The sequence below is a fragment of the Aptenodytes patagonicus genome, chromosome 10 (assembly GCF_965638725.1).
Source record: "Aptenodytes patagonicus chromosome 10, bAptPat1.pri.cur, whole genome shotgun sequence".
NCBI classification, from domain to species: Eukaryota; Metazoa; Chordata; class Aves; order Sphenisciformes; family Spheniscidae; genus Aptenodytes; species Aptenodytes patagonicus.
In genome coordinates, this window is record NC_134958.1 from 24039507 (window position 1) to 24053063 (window position 13557).

A 13557-nucleotide genomic window follows, 5' to 3' on the forward strand; every position below is an offset into this window, starting at 1 on the left:
GTGTTAAAAAGAAGCAGCAGCAGCACTGAAGGCACCATGCACAAAAGCAGCAATATGCAAGGAAAAGGGCATGGGACACGAGCATCGAGTACTTCACCACGGGTAAATATCCCCACTCGTTTCCCAGGAGGAGGATTAATGACCACACCAGTGGAAAGCCTGTTTGTAAAGGAAACGTACTTAGCTTCCTCCACCACCTCCACCTCCGCCTGCGCTGTTATTGGCGCGTTGGAGTGTGCCCCCGTTGGGTCGTCCACATTCAGCTCTCCGTTGGTCGAGCTAACCACCTGAAACACAAATGAACACCCCGTTAACGAAGGCCCCTTGCATGTGATGCGTCTTCACCCACCGGGACAAGGGATGCTGTGGGAACGGGAAATCTGCAGAATAACTTCCGTTTGTTCCTGTCTCTTTGCACCCTCTTAGCAGGCTGTCAGATTCCTTGGATGCCTTTGAATCATGTACCTGGTTTGGAGAGACCAGCTGGTTCATCCCAAGCAGAACAGCAGACAGGGGACTGTGTCTGTGTTCACTAATTCACACTCCTGTGCCCAACACAGGTCTTGTGTCTTTGGGAAGCTACGCCACTTTGGGAGGCGTAGCCACTAGTGTGAAGACTAATTGACAGCCCTATATACACACACAAACTGTATTATGTTGATTGTTTTCTCCTGACACTTTTACAGGCGAGCGACTCAGTCCTGTTGCCTGCCAGCACCATGGGAAGAAGTCGCTCCAGAGCCACCAGAGTCTCACTCCTTACACAGCCAGTTTCTGGAATTACGTCCTCACCCAAAAGCTATTGATACGGTCTCTCGTCTCTTTTTGCTTCACAGCTGACGTTATGGCTTACTTCAGCATTTCCATTACAGGGATGACCATCCAGATCCCCAGCAGCTCTGCATTTGCCCAGAGAGCACATAATTTGCTGGATAATTCATCATTGCTCTATTGCCACAACCGCCAAAGAAGCCTGTATGGGACTGAAGTTTGGCCGGCCATTCCGCGCTCCATCTGGAAGTTAGGACAGGCTCCTGCGCGTTGCTGTGAACACCTGGAGCTGCTCCTGGGTCCAGAGCTGTAACAATGTGTGGTTCCCCTCCCGCTCCACCTCTTCACCTTTCTACAAGGTAAAAGGAGGTATCTCCCATGGGGGGGGGGTGTCAAGGTACCCAGTATTCCTGGTGGCTCTGGATGACCTAACCACCAGAGGTTAAGGGAAGGAAGCCATTGAAGCAGATGTCCCCTCACTATTAAGTGCATCTATCCATGTTCATTTCGAATACTTAAGTTCTACCAGCAACTGCTGTTTCTGCAGATCAAGTCCCGTGGCCAATCTCTGCCAAGACAGGTCAGGACTCAGCTCACGTGGTTTTCAGAGCTCTCCTCGAGTGACAACCCCTTGGGTTCTCTTCACACCCCCCTTCCCAGACTCATCACACTGTAGGCCCACCCAGGTTCTCCAGACCCTCACACTTCCCACACAACTTTGCAAAACGCTAACACTTAATCGTGCTATTCCCAGTGATCTTCCTACACTTTCTCCAGCTACTTGTTAAATTTAATTTTACAAAAGGCTTTGATTTTCCTCTTTTTTTACATGCCACCACTTCATTTTGATGTGGCAAATTCGACCGTTGCCTTAAAGGAAACGGCCACTTGAAGCTACTGACCTCCCAAGGGTTCAGCATGAGCTGGGGCATCTACTGAGAAACAACTTAAGCATCTTCAGCCCAGCAGCCATGCGCAGCAGCAGATTTCCTGTTCTTGGCTGCAGGTAAGCAGAATTTTAATGCTTATGGTGACACATACAGGCTGGTAAACTGCTCAGGTAGGCAACCCTCCCAGTCGAATTCAGACTAGGACTGCCTTATTGCTGTAGCTACTCTCGCAGAGCACTGTTCGTGGGGAGACACAGCTCATGCTGCCTTTGCGCAAGGAAACTATTCCTCTTACATAAAAAAATATGAATAAAAACACCTACTCTGTACTTACTGAGTGCTGAATTCATAGAATCGCAGAACGGTTTGGGTCGGAAAGGACCTTTACAGAGCATCTAGTCCAACACCCCTGCCATGGGCAGGGACATCTTCCACTAGATCAGGGAAAGCCCCGTCCAACCTGACCTTGAACACTTCTCCAATTTACTGTCTGCTCACGTCTGAGATCAAAGCTATACATACGTTAGTTCCTCCTTATCTTTCAGTTTCTCTGCTGCTCAGTAAAATATCTTTAAATGAAAAAAGGAACGTGGCTAATCAAGCAAAAAAAATCATTGAATCCAACCAAGTATCAGGAATAAGTAAAAATTTCAACTTAATCTGCATTTCACTTAGGGGCACCCTGCACTCCCCGTCTCCTCAGCTCAGCTCTGTCCCACTCCAGGCACTAATTCCCATTTCACCAGAGCCAATTTTCAAAGTGTTGTGTCTGGCACTAGAACCAGCTGTCGCAGGCAAACCTCTGCCAAAGAGTTCACCTCGCCAGCAATATCAGACAGTTCTTCTTTGCTTGAATGACTCTTGCATCTTCTCTCTAGCACATCCAGCCATCTTACTCTGGCAGCAGTGCAAGAAACTCCCTTATCGAGCCTGAGTGACAAGCAGAGGCAGGTAAGGTTTCATAAACAGAAGCGGTCTTTTCAGGAATTTAGAAACTTAGCTGCAGTGCCACCTTTAATGCTGTCTGGCACCGTCACGTGTCCTCTGCTCATCCACCCTCCACAGTGCAATCACCCAGAGATCCAACTTGCAGCCACCATGCTCTTACACTTGTGCTGGTCTGCCACTGGATCCAAAACTAAAATGCAAATGCACTGGGGAGCAAGAGAACAGGGTCACCACTCCCTGCAACTGCAGCGACAGTTGAGCCTGTCTCCCCTCCATCCAGAGGGAGAAGTGGCTGTACAGTCTACTCGCACCAGCCATCCCCTGTGCATTTCTCCAGTCTGACACCCCTAGATTTCCATTAAGCAGGAGGAATTCGACCAGAACCTCACCTATTAAGCCTGAACTGGAACAGCTCAACTATTTTCGTAACATTAATGGGGTTTATATGCAACAACCCTATTTCAGCTGCTTCTTACTACCTAAAAGCATCCCCAAGATGGGGATAGAGGGGTGCTTTATAGACCAGACCTGCTAATATACACTCCTTTCCGTGTTCAATTTGACAAATCTGAGTTCAAAATAGCTCTCCCAGGAAAAGGTTCGTTGGAGCGGTAACAGCAACGATGTTGGCCATCACAGCTTGGGTTCCACAAAACCATGGTTTGAGCGTTACATACAGGACAGGACCAAATCGGCCTGTGAAATTGCTCTCTGACCACAGTGTTACCGCAATTTGAGGAGAATTCAGAGGATTTCACACAAATTCTTGCATCAAGGCCGTACACATCAGGAGGAAGAGGTACCTGTACTGATCCTCCGTGCCGATCTGCAGCCAAATGAGATGTCAAGTACGAGGTATTCGTCTGCCGGCTTGGCTGGATCTCCCACTCCCCTCGGCGATCTGATGATGCCTGCTCACAAGTTCAGAAGCACAAGAGAAACAGAAGAGAGGGCAAAAGGTGAATGAGGGGAAAAAATAAAAGGGTGTTTGTTAGTGAGTTAGTTTCTTTGCAAAAAGCAAGGCATTTAAACTTTTAGCTGGGCTAAAATTTCTCTTTACCAAGTGCACCTCATATTTTACTTCAGCGGCGTCTGCAGTAATCCACTGCAGGAGGATTTCTTCTCCTCTAGCTGCTAAACAAAGAGAAAGCTCAGATCTATTCAGGAAGTTATTTCTTTACACGGCTTCATTTCCATGGGTTTCAGCATAGAAATAAACACACTGACAGTATATTTAACTACGTCTGTCAGGTCACACACACCAGAGCACTTGGCATGGCAGCAAGATTGGATACACAAGCTCGACCTCCCTAAAATACATCTTTTTTTAACTCAAATTTGCAACATAAAACAAAGCCACATTTATTTCACCAAAAGCCAGTTCCACACACTGATTCACCTGTACAGTGCAGAAGGAAACATCCACCACACCTGCTTGACTGGAGAGAGGGTTGGTGGTTTTTTGGTTTTCTGCAGAAAAGTAGATAAGAAACTTTCGCTAACAGTTTCTTCTTCATCCCCAACAGATGCAAACTTTAGGCAATTAAATTAGAATTTTATTTGCTTTATTAGAAGAACCACTTTGCACTTGCATGTGAAGCTCCTCACAGGTCACCCAGCTTTGATGACAACACATCCAGCATTCACCTAAGACCGAGGAGGATCTCGGTGCACCTAAACCCAACCGACCAGCTGGAGGAATGCTTCACCAGGAAGTGTAGGACGAACAGGTAGACCTGAGTTGGCCTCAGGCCAACAGCAGAGGACGTAGTCAAGCCTGAAGTGACTGATGGGACACATTTAAAAGGTGTCTCCCTGGACGCCGTATAAAAAATTTAAGCAAATGTTTCAAAGCTGAAGCACAAATTTGAAAGAAGAGAGGGCAGAGCAGTAGAGTCCCCCCAGCGCACACGCAGCTGGCAGGTGGGATGCTGAACAGAGACCCCATGGACCTGGCTAGGAAACAAGAGGTTCAAGCGAATAAACACCAGGTTGTCAGCAGTGAAGCTGAAGGAGCTAACCAAAGAGAGGTGCGAAGGCCCTGCCTTTCCCCAGCACTACTTTGCGTTACTCCCTGCAGCCACGGATGATGAGCCCAAGCCCTGGTCTGAACAAGAGAGAAGCCACAGGGCTCAGTGCCACTGTAAAAAAAAGAAAAGAAAAAAAGAAAAAAGAAAAAAAAAGACCGCAAGCAGCTCCACACAGGAGAAAGACTCCAGAAACCTTTGAATAAACTTCAACACTAACTAGTAAATTGCCACTCAACTAGAACAGGAGCACATGCAAAGGGAAGCAGAATAAAAAAAGAAGTCTCCTGGCATTTTATAAAATATTCGCTATCGTTCCCTTTGCACGTGACCTCTGACTCCCTCCCGGAGCAATCCACAGTGCTGCTCCTCCTTCCAAGCAGGCACCAAATCCAGTTCATAGGTACTATTTCCCTAGAGGTGGCCTTGTCCAGGCTTATCCTATTAAATCTTCTTATTACATGTTCTTCCCGTCAGCCTGAGATGCTGCTTACGCTTTTTGTACTTCGTGACATTCAAAGGAGAAGCACTTCCCTTGGAATATTTTTTTAATGGCTGCAAGTCACAAGATTATGAACAACTGGAGAATTTAAATGCAGGTTTTAAAAGCCAGCAGAAGACAGATCTTGAGTGCTGCTTCTTCCAAAGCACTACGCCATCAGGTCGCTTGGCTAGCCCAGGTGATGAAGTAGTACCATGCTACGTCAACGTTAGGAGAAGCACCCTTCTGCCTAGGAGCCTGGAAGCAGCTTCTAGGAAAGGCTTTAGCAGCCGCAAGAGCCAGATTTTTATCTTTTAGCTCTACAGCCAAGTACGTGATAAACTGGTTCTGAAGTAGGCTTGAGCTGAGCCAAGCCACCCAAAATGCAACCCAAGCAGTGACACCGAGGAAGTGATGCCCGTGAAATTTGAGAGCATCACATTCCCATTAACACTCATCACCTTCCTACCAGCTACCAAACTGCAAGACAAGACTGGCGCCTAAAGACAGAGGGGGCAGGGCTCACCCATGTTTGAGAGATAGTAAGTATCTGCACTTCCTAGAGGAAAAGGCTACAAAAAGGAGATCACTCTCTCATCAGCATTTTTACTGGGAAACCAAGTATTATAAAAGAGAATCTGCAGTTATTATACCTGTGAACAAAAATAAGGCAGTTAGATTGGAGATCAAGGCAGTCACTTGACCCAAACCCATGCCTCCAATTCACTGCTGTAGATGTTTATTTTTTCTACTTTTTCCTTTAGAGAAATCATTTGCTCAACACTTAAAAGGAACATCCCTTGGAAGAGAGTTGTTTGTGTTTTGGCAAGAAGAAACTGATTTTCCCTGCATATCGGGAATATTAAATAATTCAGCATCCTAAGTAATGGTTAGGTTAAAAAAAATGACAAAAGCTGCCATGCAATACAGCATCAAGACTATTTGATAGGCTCAGAAGAACAAGGACTGAAGGCTGCCTGCATAATATTTTGGGAATAGGACAGATTTCTTTGGGCTACGTACTATAATTTGTGAACTAACATGCTTGAAAATGAAGCCAGGCGTCATTGTCTGTTAAAGGAAACAAGATGCCTCGTACGTACATAGTGTTGTCAAAGCAGACAACTAGAGGCTGCCGCCCAAAAAAGGGGGGTTAATGCATTAATCAGGCAATATATTAAAGCAGATTATTTTACTAGTACTCACAAACCAGTCCACACTAATCAACATGCATAAATAACAGTACTGCACACGTGCTTCAAACAATCCAGCTTCCTACAAGCAACACTTCTAATGAGGGGTATTCATCCTGATTGTAGCTGATGGCTTGAGATGTATTCTAGTCTACATTAGCAGCTCTACCATTCAGAGCCCAGCTGCATGGAACAAGGAAAGCTGAGCCCAGGCAGGTTATTACATCTCACACTTGATTCTGCACCCACAAACCCCAGCTCACGCGAGCTGAGTGGGAGCAGAGCCGGCAGACAAGGAGCTAGAACGGCACACAGCGGTTAGAGGAGCAGAGCAAGCCCAGAACCACTCACTGGGAAGCAAGAGCACCAACAGCTCTAGCTAGGAGCCGGCAGTTGGAGATCTACTGAACTTCTGATCAGTTCTGTTAATACAGAAAATCCAAACTCTCAACAAAATACTACAACTAGAAAGGAAAAAAATGGGGAAATTCAAATTCAAAAACTGGCAGTTCATCCGGACCATGATGCCCAGCCTCCCCAAGGGACCCTACCCTGGCAGTCCTTTATGCTCTGCAACACTCATGCCGTGAACTGGACACCCTGAGAAGGTTCTTTTGCATGTACATGGGACACACACATCCTTATCGCAGCCGCATGGTCCATGGGAAGAGGGCACCTGGGAGTAGGCTGCCATCACCACAACTGTTGGTCTACTCCATGGTCCACATGCTCTGAGTAAAAGGACCCAAAAGAACGTTGTTGGCCAGGTAGGTCAGGTAGTCTGACCAGGCTGGATAGTTGACTTAAACAGCTTACCCACAAACTACAGAAAAATGACCCATTCCAAATTATACTCCACTTGGTTCATGATCCCGAGGAATTCCACTGGCCGATACAGTATTTCAGCAACCTGTTGCTTTGACAAAATTCTGCTCAAATTGCAATCTCTAAATTAAGCAGGAATTGTGCTTGCCATGACCAAGGCAAGAATCAGCCCCAGCCACCTCTAATGGCATATGGCTTCTGCTTCTCTGGTCCAAGAGGAATTTGGAGAGGTGCCAAACAACGCGGCACTGCCAAAGCAGTTGTGAGCAACGCACCTGATTGCGAAGGGCCTGCTGCGATGGTCGATCCCTATGGACGTGGCTGTCTCTTGTTACTGCGGACGTCCCAGAGTCTACGTGAACGGATCCCACTGGGGTAGGCTGGAAAACAAGGTGTTCATTAGGATGAAGCCAATGCTGAAGATGCTGCGCTCTCTCTCAACACATGCATGCACAAACCTAACTTGTCAGGCTGGCTCCCATCGGGTAGAAGCAGGAAAACATCAAAACACTGCCCAAAGGTACTGACAATAACCAAGGAAAATTACAGCCAGGGCTATAAAATCCCCATGATTTGATGGACATGTGATTTGATGCTGGACACCAGCACCAAACGTCTTGTATAAAAATTAATTAAAAAGATATAGTTAGGTATCTGTATCGGTGTCAGATCACACCTAATGTGTCTCACATAGGATTATTACAACTGAAAATATACAGACTTGTTTTCCTCATCTCATCATCTTGCCACTTTCAAAAATCAGGCTTGCATAGAAACAGGACGTGTTAAAATTAAAGCTTCATCTGCTCTATTCTCACCAAAGTCATAATCCCTGCTCACAACATCAAAATCTCCATAGCAACCACTGCAGTTGTCAGCAATAGCATGCTTGTCTTACAAGGTGCTTTTTATCAATTGCCTTTGTAATTAAACAAAAATGAGAAAAAAATCATGATTCACAAAGGAAATGATTTCTTATGAAGATGAACTGTTTTGGGCACAGTAAACATTGGTAATGCTAAATATAGTTGGGACGGTAAATCACCGGCAATGGTACCAAGTTTAGCACTGAAGGCATTCGATCTGGCACCAGTGACAATTAATTTACAGACGCCTTTGCCATTGCTGGTGTGTGGTGACTGGCCATTAGCAAGAAGGCTATCAGCAGACCGACACAAAACACAACCGACAGGCAGCCAGCGGAAGAGCTTTAGACTTTTCTATCAGATTTCCCCATGACACATCTTTCAGCCAAGGTCTTCTTGAGTACAAATGGCTTTTGACAACAAAAGCGACGCAACAAGATCACGATTATGGTCCATCTCATGTCCTGGAACTGCTAAATAGAGCTTGGTTACTCCCACATTTCCTTGCCATGTGCTATAAAGAGCTGGTTCAGCCTCTGGAGCAGGGTAAGCCCCAAGATCTTTTGAGCTCAGAACTGGTTTGCTGTTACTATTCACTGAGCATCCGTCAGAGCCCTGCCTAGATCACCCGTATCTCTTGATGAGAACTCGACCATTATAGAGGTCTTCCACCATTCAGTGCTGAGGCAGCAAGTATGCTCTCCTGCTTTAAGATGGATGTCTTTAGATATTGATCTCAAATCCTGTGCTAGACTAGAGGAAATTAAGTCTAGTCATGTTTATTGCCACAAATGGGAAAATCAGGTTTGAATGCCCCACCAGGGCAAGCCCAAAGAGGTGGGAAGGGGCCTTCTGCCCCTTAGGGAAACTTCAAGGCACTGCTAGAACCCCCTGAACACAACGTCAGGACATCTCACTACGTTGAGCCCATGTTAGCTAGAGAACAGAAGTGAAAGATTTGATCCTAAGCTCACTGGCATTAATTGGGGTTATCGGGAACAAAGAGCCAGGTGGTGGGGAAGCAGCACCTGGGAGGCAAGGCACTGCATTTTGCAGGGACAACTTACAATTGGCCTGCCGACCCAGTCATAGGCGTAGTCAAAGGTGTAGCCTTTCTTTTCAAACAGCTCTGTGAAGATGGTTCGTAAATAATCGTAGTCTGGTCTCTCAAAGAAGTCTAATCGCCGAACATAACGGAGGTATGTGGCCATCTCCTCTGTTGGAAAAGGGGAAAAAAGCAGCAGCATCAGTTCTGCTCACATATGAGCTCCATCACTTACAAGCCTCTCAGAGCCACCACACGCACTGGAAATACGCTTTTCAATTAACTCCAACGAGGCTTTCCCATGGCACTAGGCTCAAAGTTGGTGCTTAAAGTTGGGCTGAGGGCCAGATCACCAGTGACACGAGTTGTCCAAGCTCCGCTAAGTTCAGCTGAGCCATGCGGATTGACAGAAGCTGAGGATATCCAACAAGTCTTCACCCTCAGTGACCTACTCAACAGTCTTTTATTGCTAGATGAATCTCACTCAGCTTTCCAGAGCCCTCCTGCCCTGCCCAAAGTCTAATAATAGTCGGCTTTTATTCTGAATCTTCTGAATGAGTTGTTATAAACCAAGGTCTGCGTTTTAGCATTGAGCATCACGCTGTGAGAGAATTGTCTGGGCTGCCGGTGTTACCTCTGGCTTTTCCTATAAAAGTAGTGGTTTTTAGTAATAGCCCACAATGCAAATCAATCCAAACACTTCTCAAGCAAAGATGGAAGTCCCACCTCTGCTCCAGAGAGCTCCTGCTCCACCTCAAATCTGAGTTCCACAGCTAGTTTTATTCTATATGTTTGTATAAAACCAAACACTAAAACACACTGTACAATAAATGCCAACTCACTGAACCTGCCAACAGGATGCTCACATGTATGCCTGCTCACACAGACGTTTAAAATAGCCACAACGATTTCATCTGGGGAAGGAAAGCAGGAGATGTTGGTGGGCACCCCGTGGCACCCCTGAGTTCCAGCAACAACTAGGGTCTGGCTGCCCAACGTCATTGCATCAGTCATAGCCTTGAATATTCAAAACAAGACTTTGAAGGGGAGGCTCCAACGTTAATTTACCTGGCGCACACAGAACACTGGTGTTAAGCTAATTAATTGCTTTCCTGCATCTGGGTTGTACTTTGCATGCACAGAGAACTGAGCCCTGGTAACCCATGACCTGCCCCTTCCCAGCTCTCCCTTGGCTCACGCCTAAGCCAAGGTAGGACGTTTGAGCAGAGCTCAGTACGAGGCACAAGTCTGTGCACTGCAGTACAACTGATACACCAGCATGGTTTTTGCCTTTAGCTAACAAAAATAAGAACAGCATTGCTTATTGATACTTAACTCTGTGGCTTGCAGCTGGCATGTCACATGGAGGTAAAAGAGGAAAAAAAGGAGAAGAAAGGTAATCCCCTCTTCCTTCTAGTATCTCTGAAAGGTGGAGGACCAACAGGTTTCAGGTGAGCAAGAAATAGAAATAAATTCTCTCATCTCCCTTCAACCCAGACCTGCAGATGTGACTGAGCTCTGAGGAAGGAGCATTGGGGAAGAAGATGAGAACAGCCAACCTGAAGCTGTTTTGCTTGGAACTGGGTGGATTTTGGATGCAAATACGTCTGGGGAATTAGCATGACTCGAGTGAACAACGATCCCCTTCCAGGCTTGCTGCTCCTCATACTGGGAAAGAGCCATGTGACACAACGGCTCCGACAGGAATGGGGCTGATCGTGGGAACCTGGGTACTCTCCCTGGTGTCAGGATCTCAAAAAACACCAAAAAAAAAAACCCCACTCTGTGAAGGCCACAGGGTACCTGGGGGGGATTTTAACATTGTACTCTGCTTTCCAAGCTCCAAGGTGGACTTTTAACTGGAGAAAAAGCGTTGGGCTTGGCTAGAAGCACATCTTTAGTAATACTCTCCTTAAAACCACTGTCAGAAGGTGGAATTCAAGGACAGACACATCATCCCATCTTCTAAGCTGGCCACCTACAATTTTAACACCTGCAAAACCTTCCAATTGGAAAAGAATTAACACAGTAGATCCAACATGGTCACTTGAGAAAGGGAAAATAACGTGGCCCTCTTTTGGAAGGAAGCCAAGAAGCAAAGCAGGAACACGTGGCACTTGAGCATTGTCCAGCCCCCTTGATGAGAAGAGTTATGCTCATTTTAAGTCACAGCCACAAGCCCTCAGGCCCCGCTAATTTATAGCGGCAGCTCCAGTTGTCTGCCAGCTTGAGAAACAACATAATGGATACACATCATCCAAATACTTTCTGCCAGAGGAGCTCATATTTAACAAGGTATGTCCACCTCCAACTGCACTCAAATGGTCCCATCAGGGCTTTACCTGGAAAGTTCTCACAGAGAACTTCAACCGGAGTGTTTCTCTTTGTGTCCCCAATCTTCTGATACCTCTCTTTTAAGGTGTCAGCCTGTAGCGCACAAAGACAAAACAGTTGTGGAGAAAGAGTTCAACCATGTGATAAACGACATGCTGTATGGGAAGAAAAACAAGGTATTTAATACCAATTCTGGGTGGTAGCAGATGTTACTTGTAACTGAACTGCATCCTAGACTACACTAGTAGGAATACTGTCTTACCCTGTTGTAATTCTCACTATACATTTTACGTGCTATCGGCAAAGAATATCCAGGGACACGTTCAAAACATCTTCAGTACTTGTAAGGAAGGACACTTGTTAGTGCCTTAGGCTAATTTCCTGCCAGCCCAGTCCTGAGGACTGCATAGGGAAGCTTTCATGGGACAAGAAAATAAAGCTGCATGTACTATGATTGCACATAAGTCCTAGGCTTAGAGCCATTGGCAACCTCAACACCTTCATAAACAACTGCAGAAGCAGATAAATTGCAATGGCAATTTGGGCACATCAGGTTTTTACTGTGTATAACAGAATGCCACCACACAGATAACTAGTTTACATCAGTCACACTTCTCCCAAATCCCATGCTACTCCCACACTACCTCTCCTTTCACCCCCAAAGTGTCTATCACTTAGACAGCACTGATTAAACAGCTGGTCATCAAGAAAATGAAACAATTTTGAGTGAGATTTCCCACCTAAATCCCTCTTGAAGCAGAGAACTCTGCTCCAGTTGTCACCCTAAGAACACATTTTATTGCTTCCATTTCAAAATATGCCAGTTAGACCTGCCAGCAGCATAATTAGCACCGTAAGCTGTTCTCTCAAGACTTTAGCTCTGACAATAGAGACCAAAAGCGTAAGCTGAGGAAACCTAGTAGAGTGAAGATGCCATATTCTAGATGAAGCTGAAGAGTCTGTGTTTGTTCTGGAGCTGAAAAAATATAGGATTTCAAGAAGCAGTCAACTAATTCTTATCAAGTTCAGCACTGAACTGAGAAAATTTTGTAGAGTCTTGTCTAAACCTGGAATTATTTTTGAACAATTTACAGGATTAATTTAATGCAGATGAGTACAACTAAGCCAGAAACAAAATATGTAATGGAATAACACACACTTACAGAGGTGTGAACTTAAACTTGGAGAGATTCTGATTTCTTTCAGAATCACTTTCATGCTTGAAAAACCCTTTCTTTGCTTTTATGAGTTGTCAGTGTTTCTGGCACATGTCTGATAAGGCTAAGCTGAGACTAACTCTGGATAGATGGTGACAAAGCAGCTTAACAAGGTCTATCATGCAAGCCACCGCCACTGACCATAGCAGTACTCTGCTGAGCAGCTTGCGAACCCAAAAGCTTGTCTCCTTTTTCCAACAGTACTAACAGGTGTAACAGGAGTTATTGTCTTCATTAATAAACCTTCTCCTAACCTGATCAAATTCGATCGCTTCACTCACTGCAATTCCAAAGTTGAACACAGTAGCTTAATCAGGAAAGTGATGGAGAAGTGAAGATGCAACTACCAACAGCTTCAGAGCCAGCAAATAACTTACTACTAGTTAATTCAGCTGATGGATGTTAGCTGCAGTTGCTGTAACTCAATTGCTTGCAGCCCTCCACATTGTACATGACATTTCATAAACTTCTAAGCACTGAGTGTCCAGTGTCCCTGGAGGGAAGCCAAGCTCAGTACTTCTGCCAGAAAACCAGTTTTTCAAGCTGAAGTCCATCTGCATGTCTAAAACCATCAAACTGCTCCCGTTATAAACACGTTTCACAGATGCAGCTGGGGGACTGTGTGCCGTAACTGGAATTTCATAAACAACCACTCTGTTCCAGTCGCACTCCAGCTCGGGGCAGCTTCATGTTACAGCAAAGCTGCTCCGACAGCTCAACGGCCTTCTCATTGCCGTCCCTGTCCCAGCCGCTCATCTGCCTCTGCTGAATCTTCCCTCCACAGTTGTACCAATTCAGCTAAGCTAATGGTAACTTGAAGTGGCAGGTAATGTATTTCTATCTTAAAATCTTCCCTGTAGGTAAAGCTAACGCCTTGTCGTTAGACTTCAAGGACACAAAGGACTGGACAGCATTTCTGGCTGGATTTTGCAAATGCTTCCCCATCAGATTCTCATTTGG

General features: G+C 45.6%; 1 protein-coding gene across 4 annotated transcripts in view; it reads right to left on the bottom strand.

Moving 5' to 3' along the window:
* The window catches only part of CSNK1G1 (casein kinase 1 gamma 1), a 112736-nt gene that overhangs the window by 6032 nt on the left and 93147 nt on the right, over positions 1-13557 (bottom strand). For all 4 annotated transcript variants that reach the window (XM_076348619.1, XM_076348616.1, XM_076348618.1 and 1 more), the window contains 5 exons: positions 11389-11473; positions 9069-9217; positions 7411-7515; positions 3413-3520; positions 181-287 (listed from right to left, as the gene is read on the bottom strand). In XM_076348619.1, the coding sequence (XP_076204734.1) occupies positions 181-287; positions 3413-3520; positions 7411-7515; positions 9069-9217; positions 11389-11473 (554 nt within the window). The remainder of the gene's footprint in view (positions 1-180; positions 288-3412; positions 3521-7410; positions 7516-9068; positions 9218-11388; positions 11474-13557) is intronic.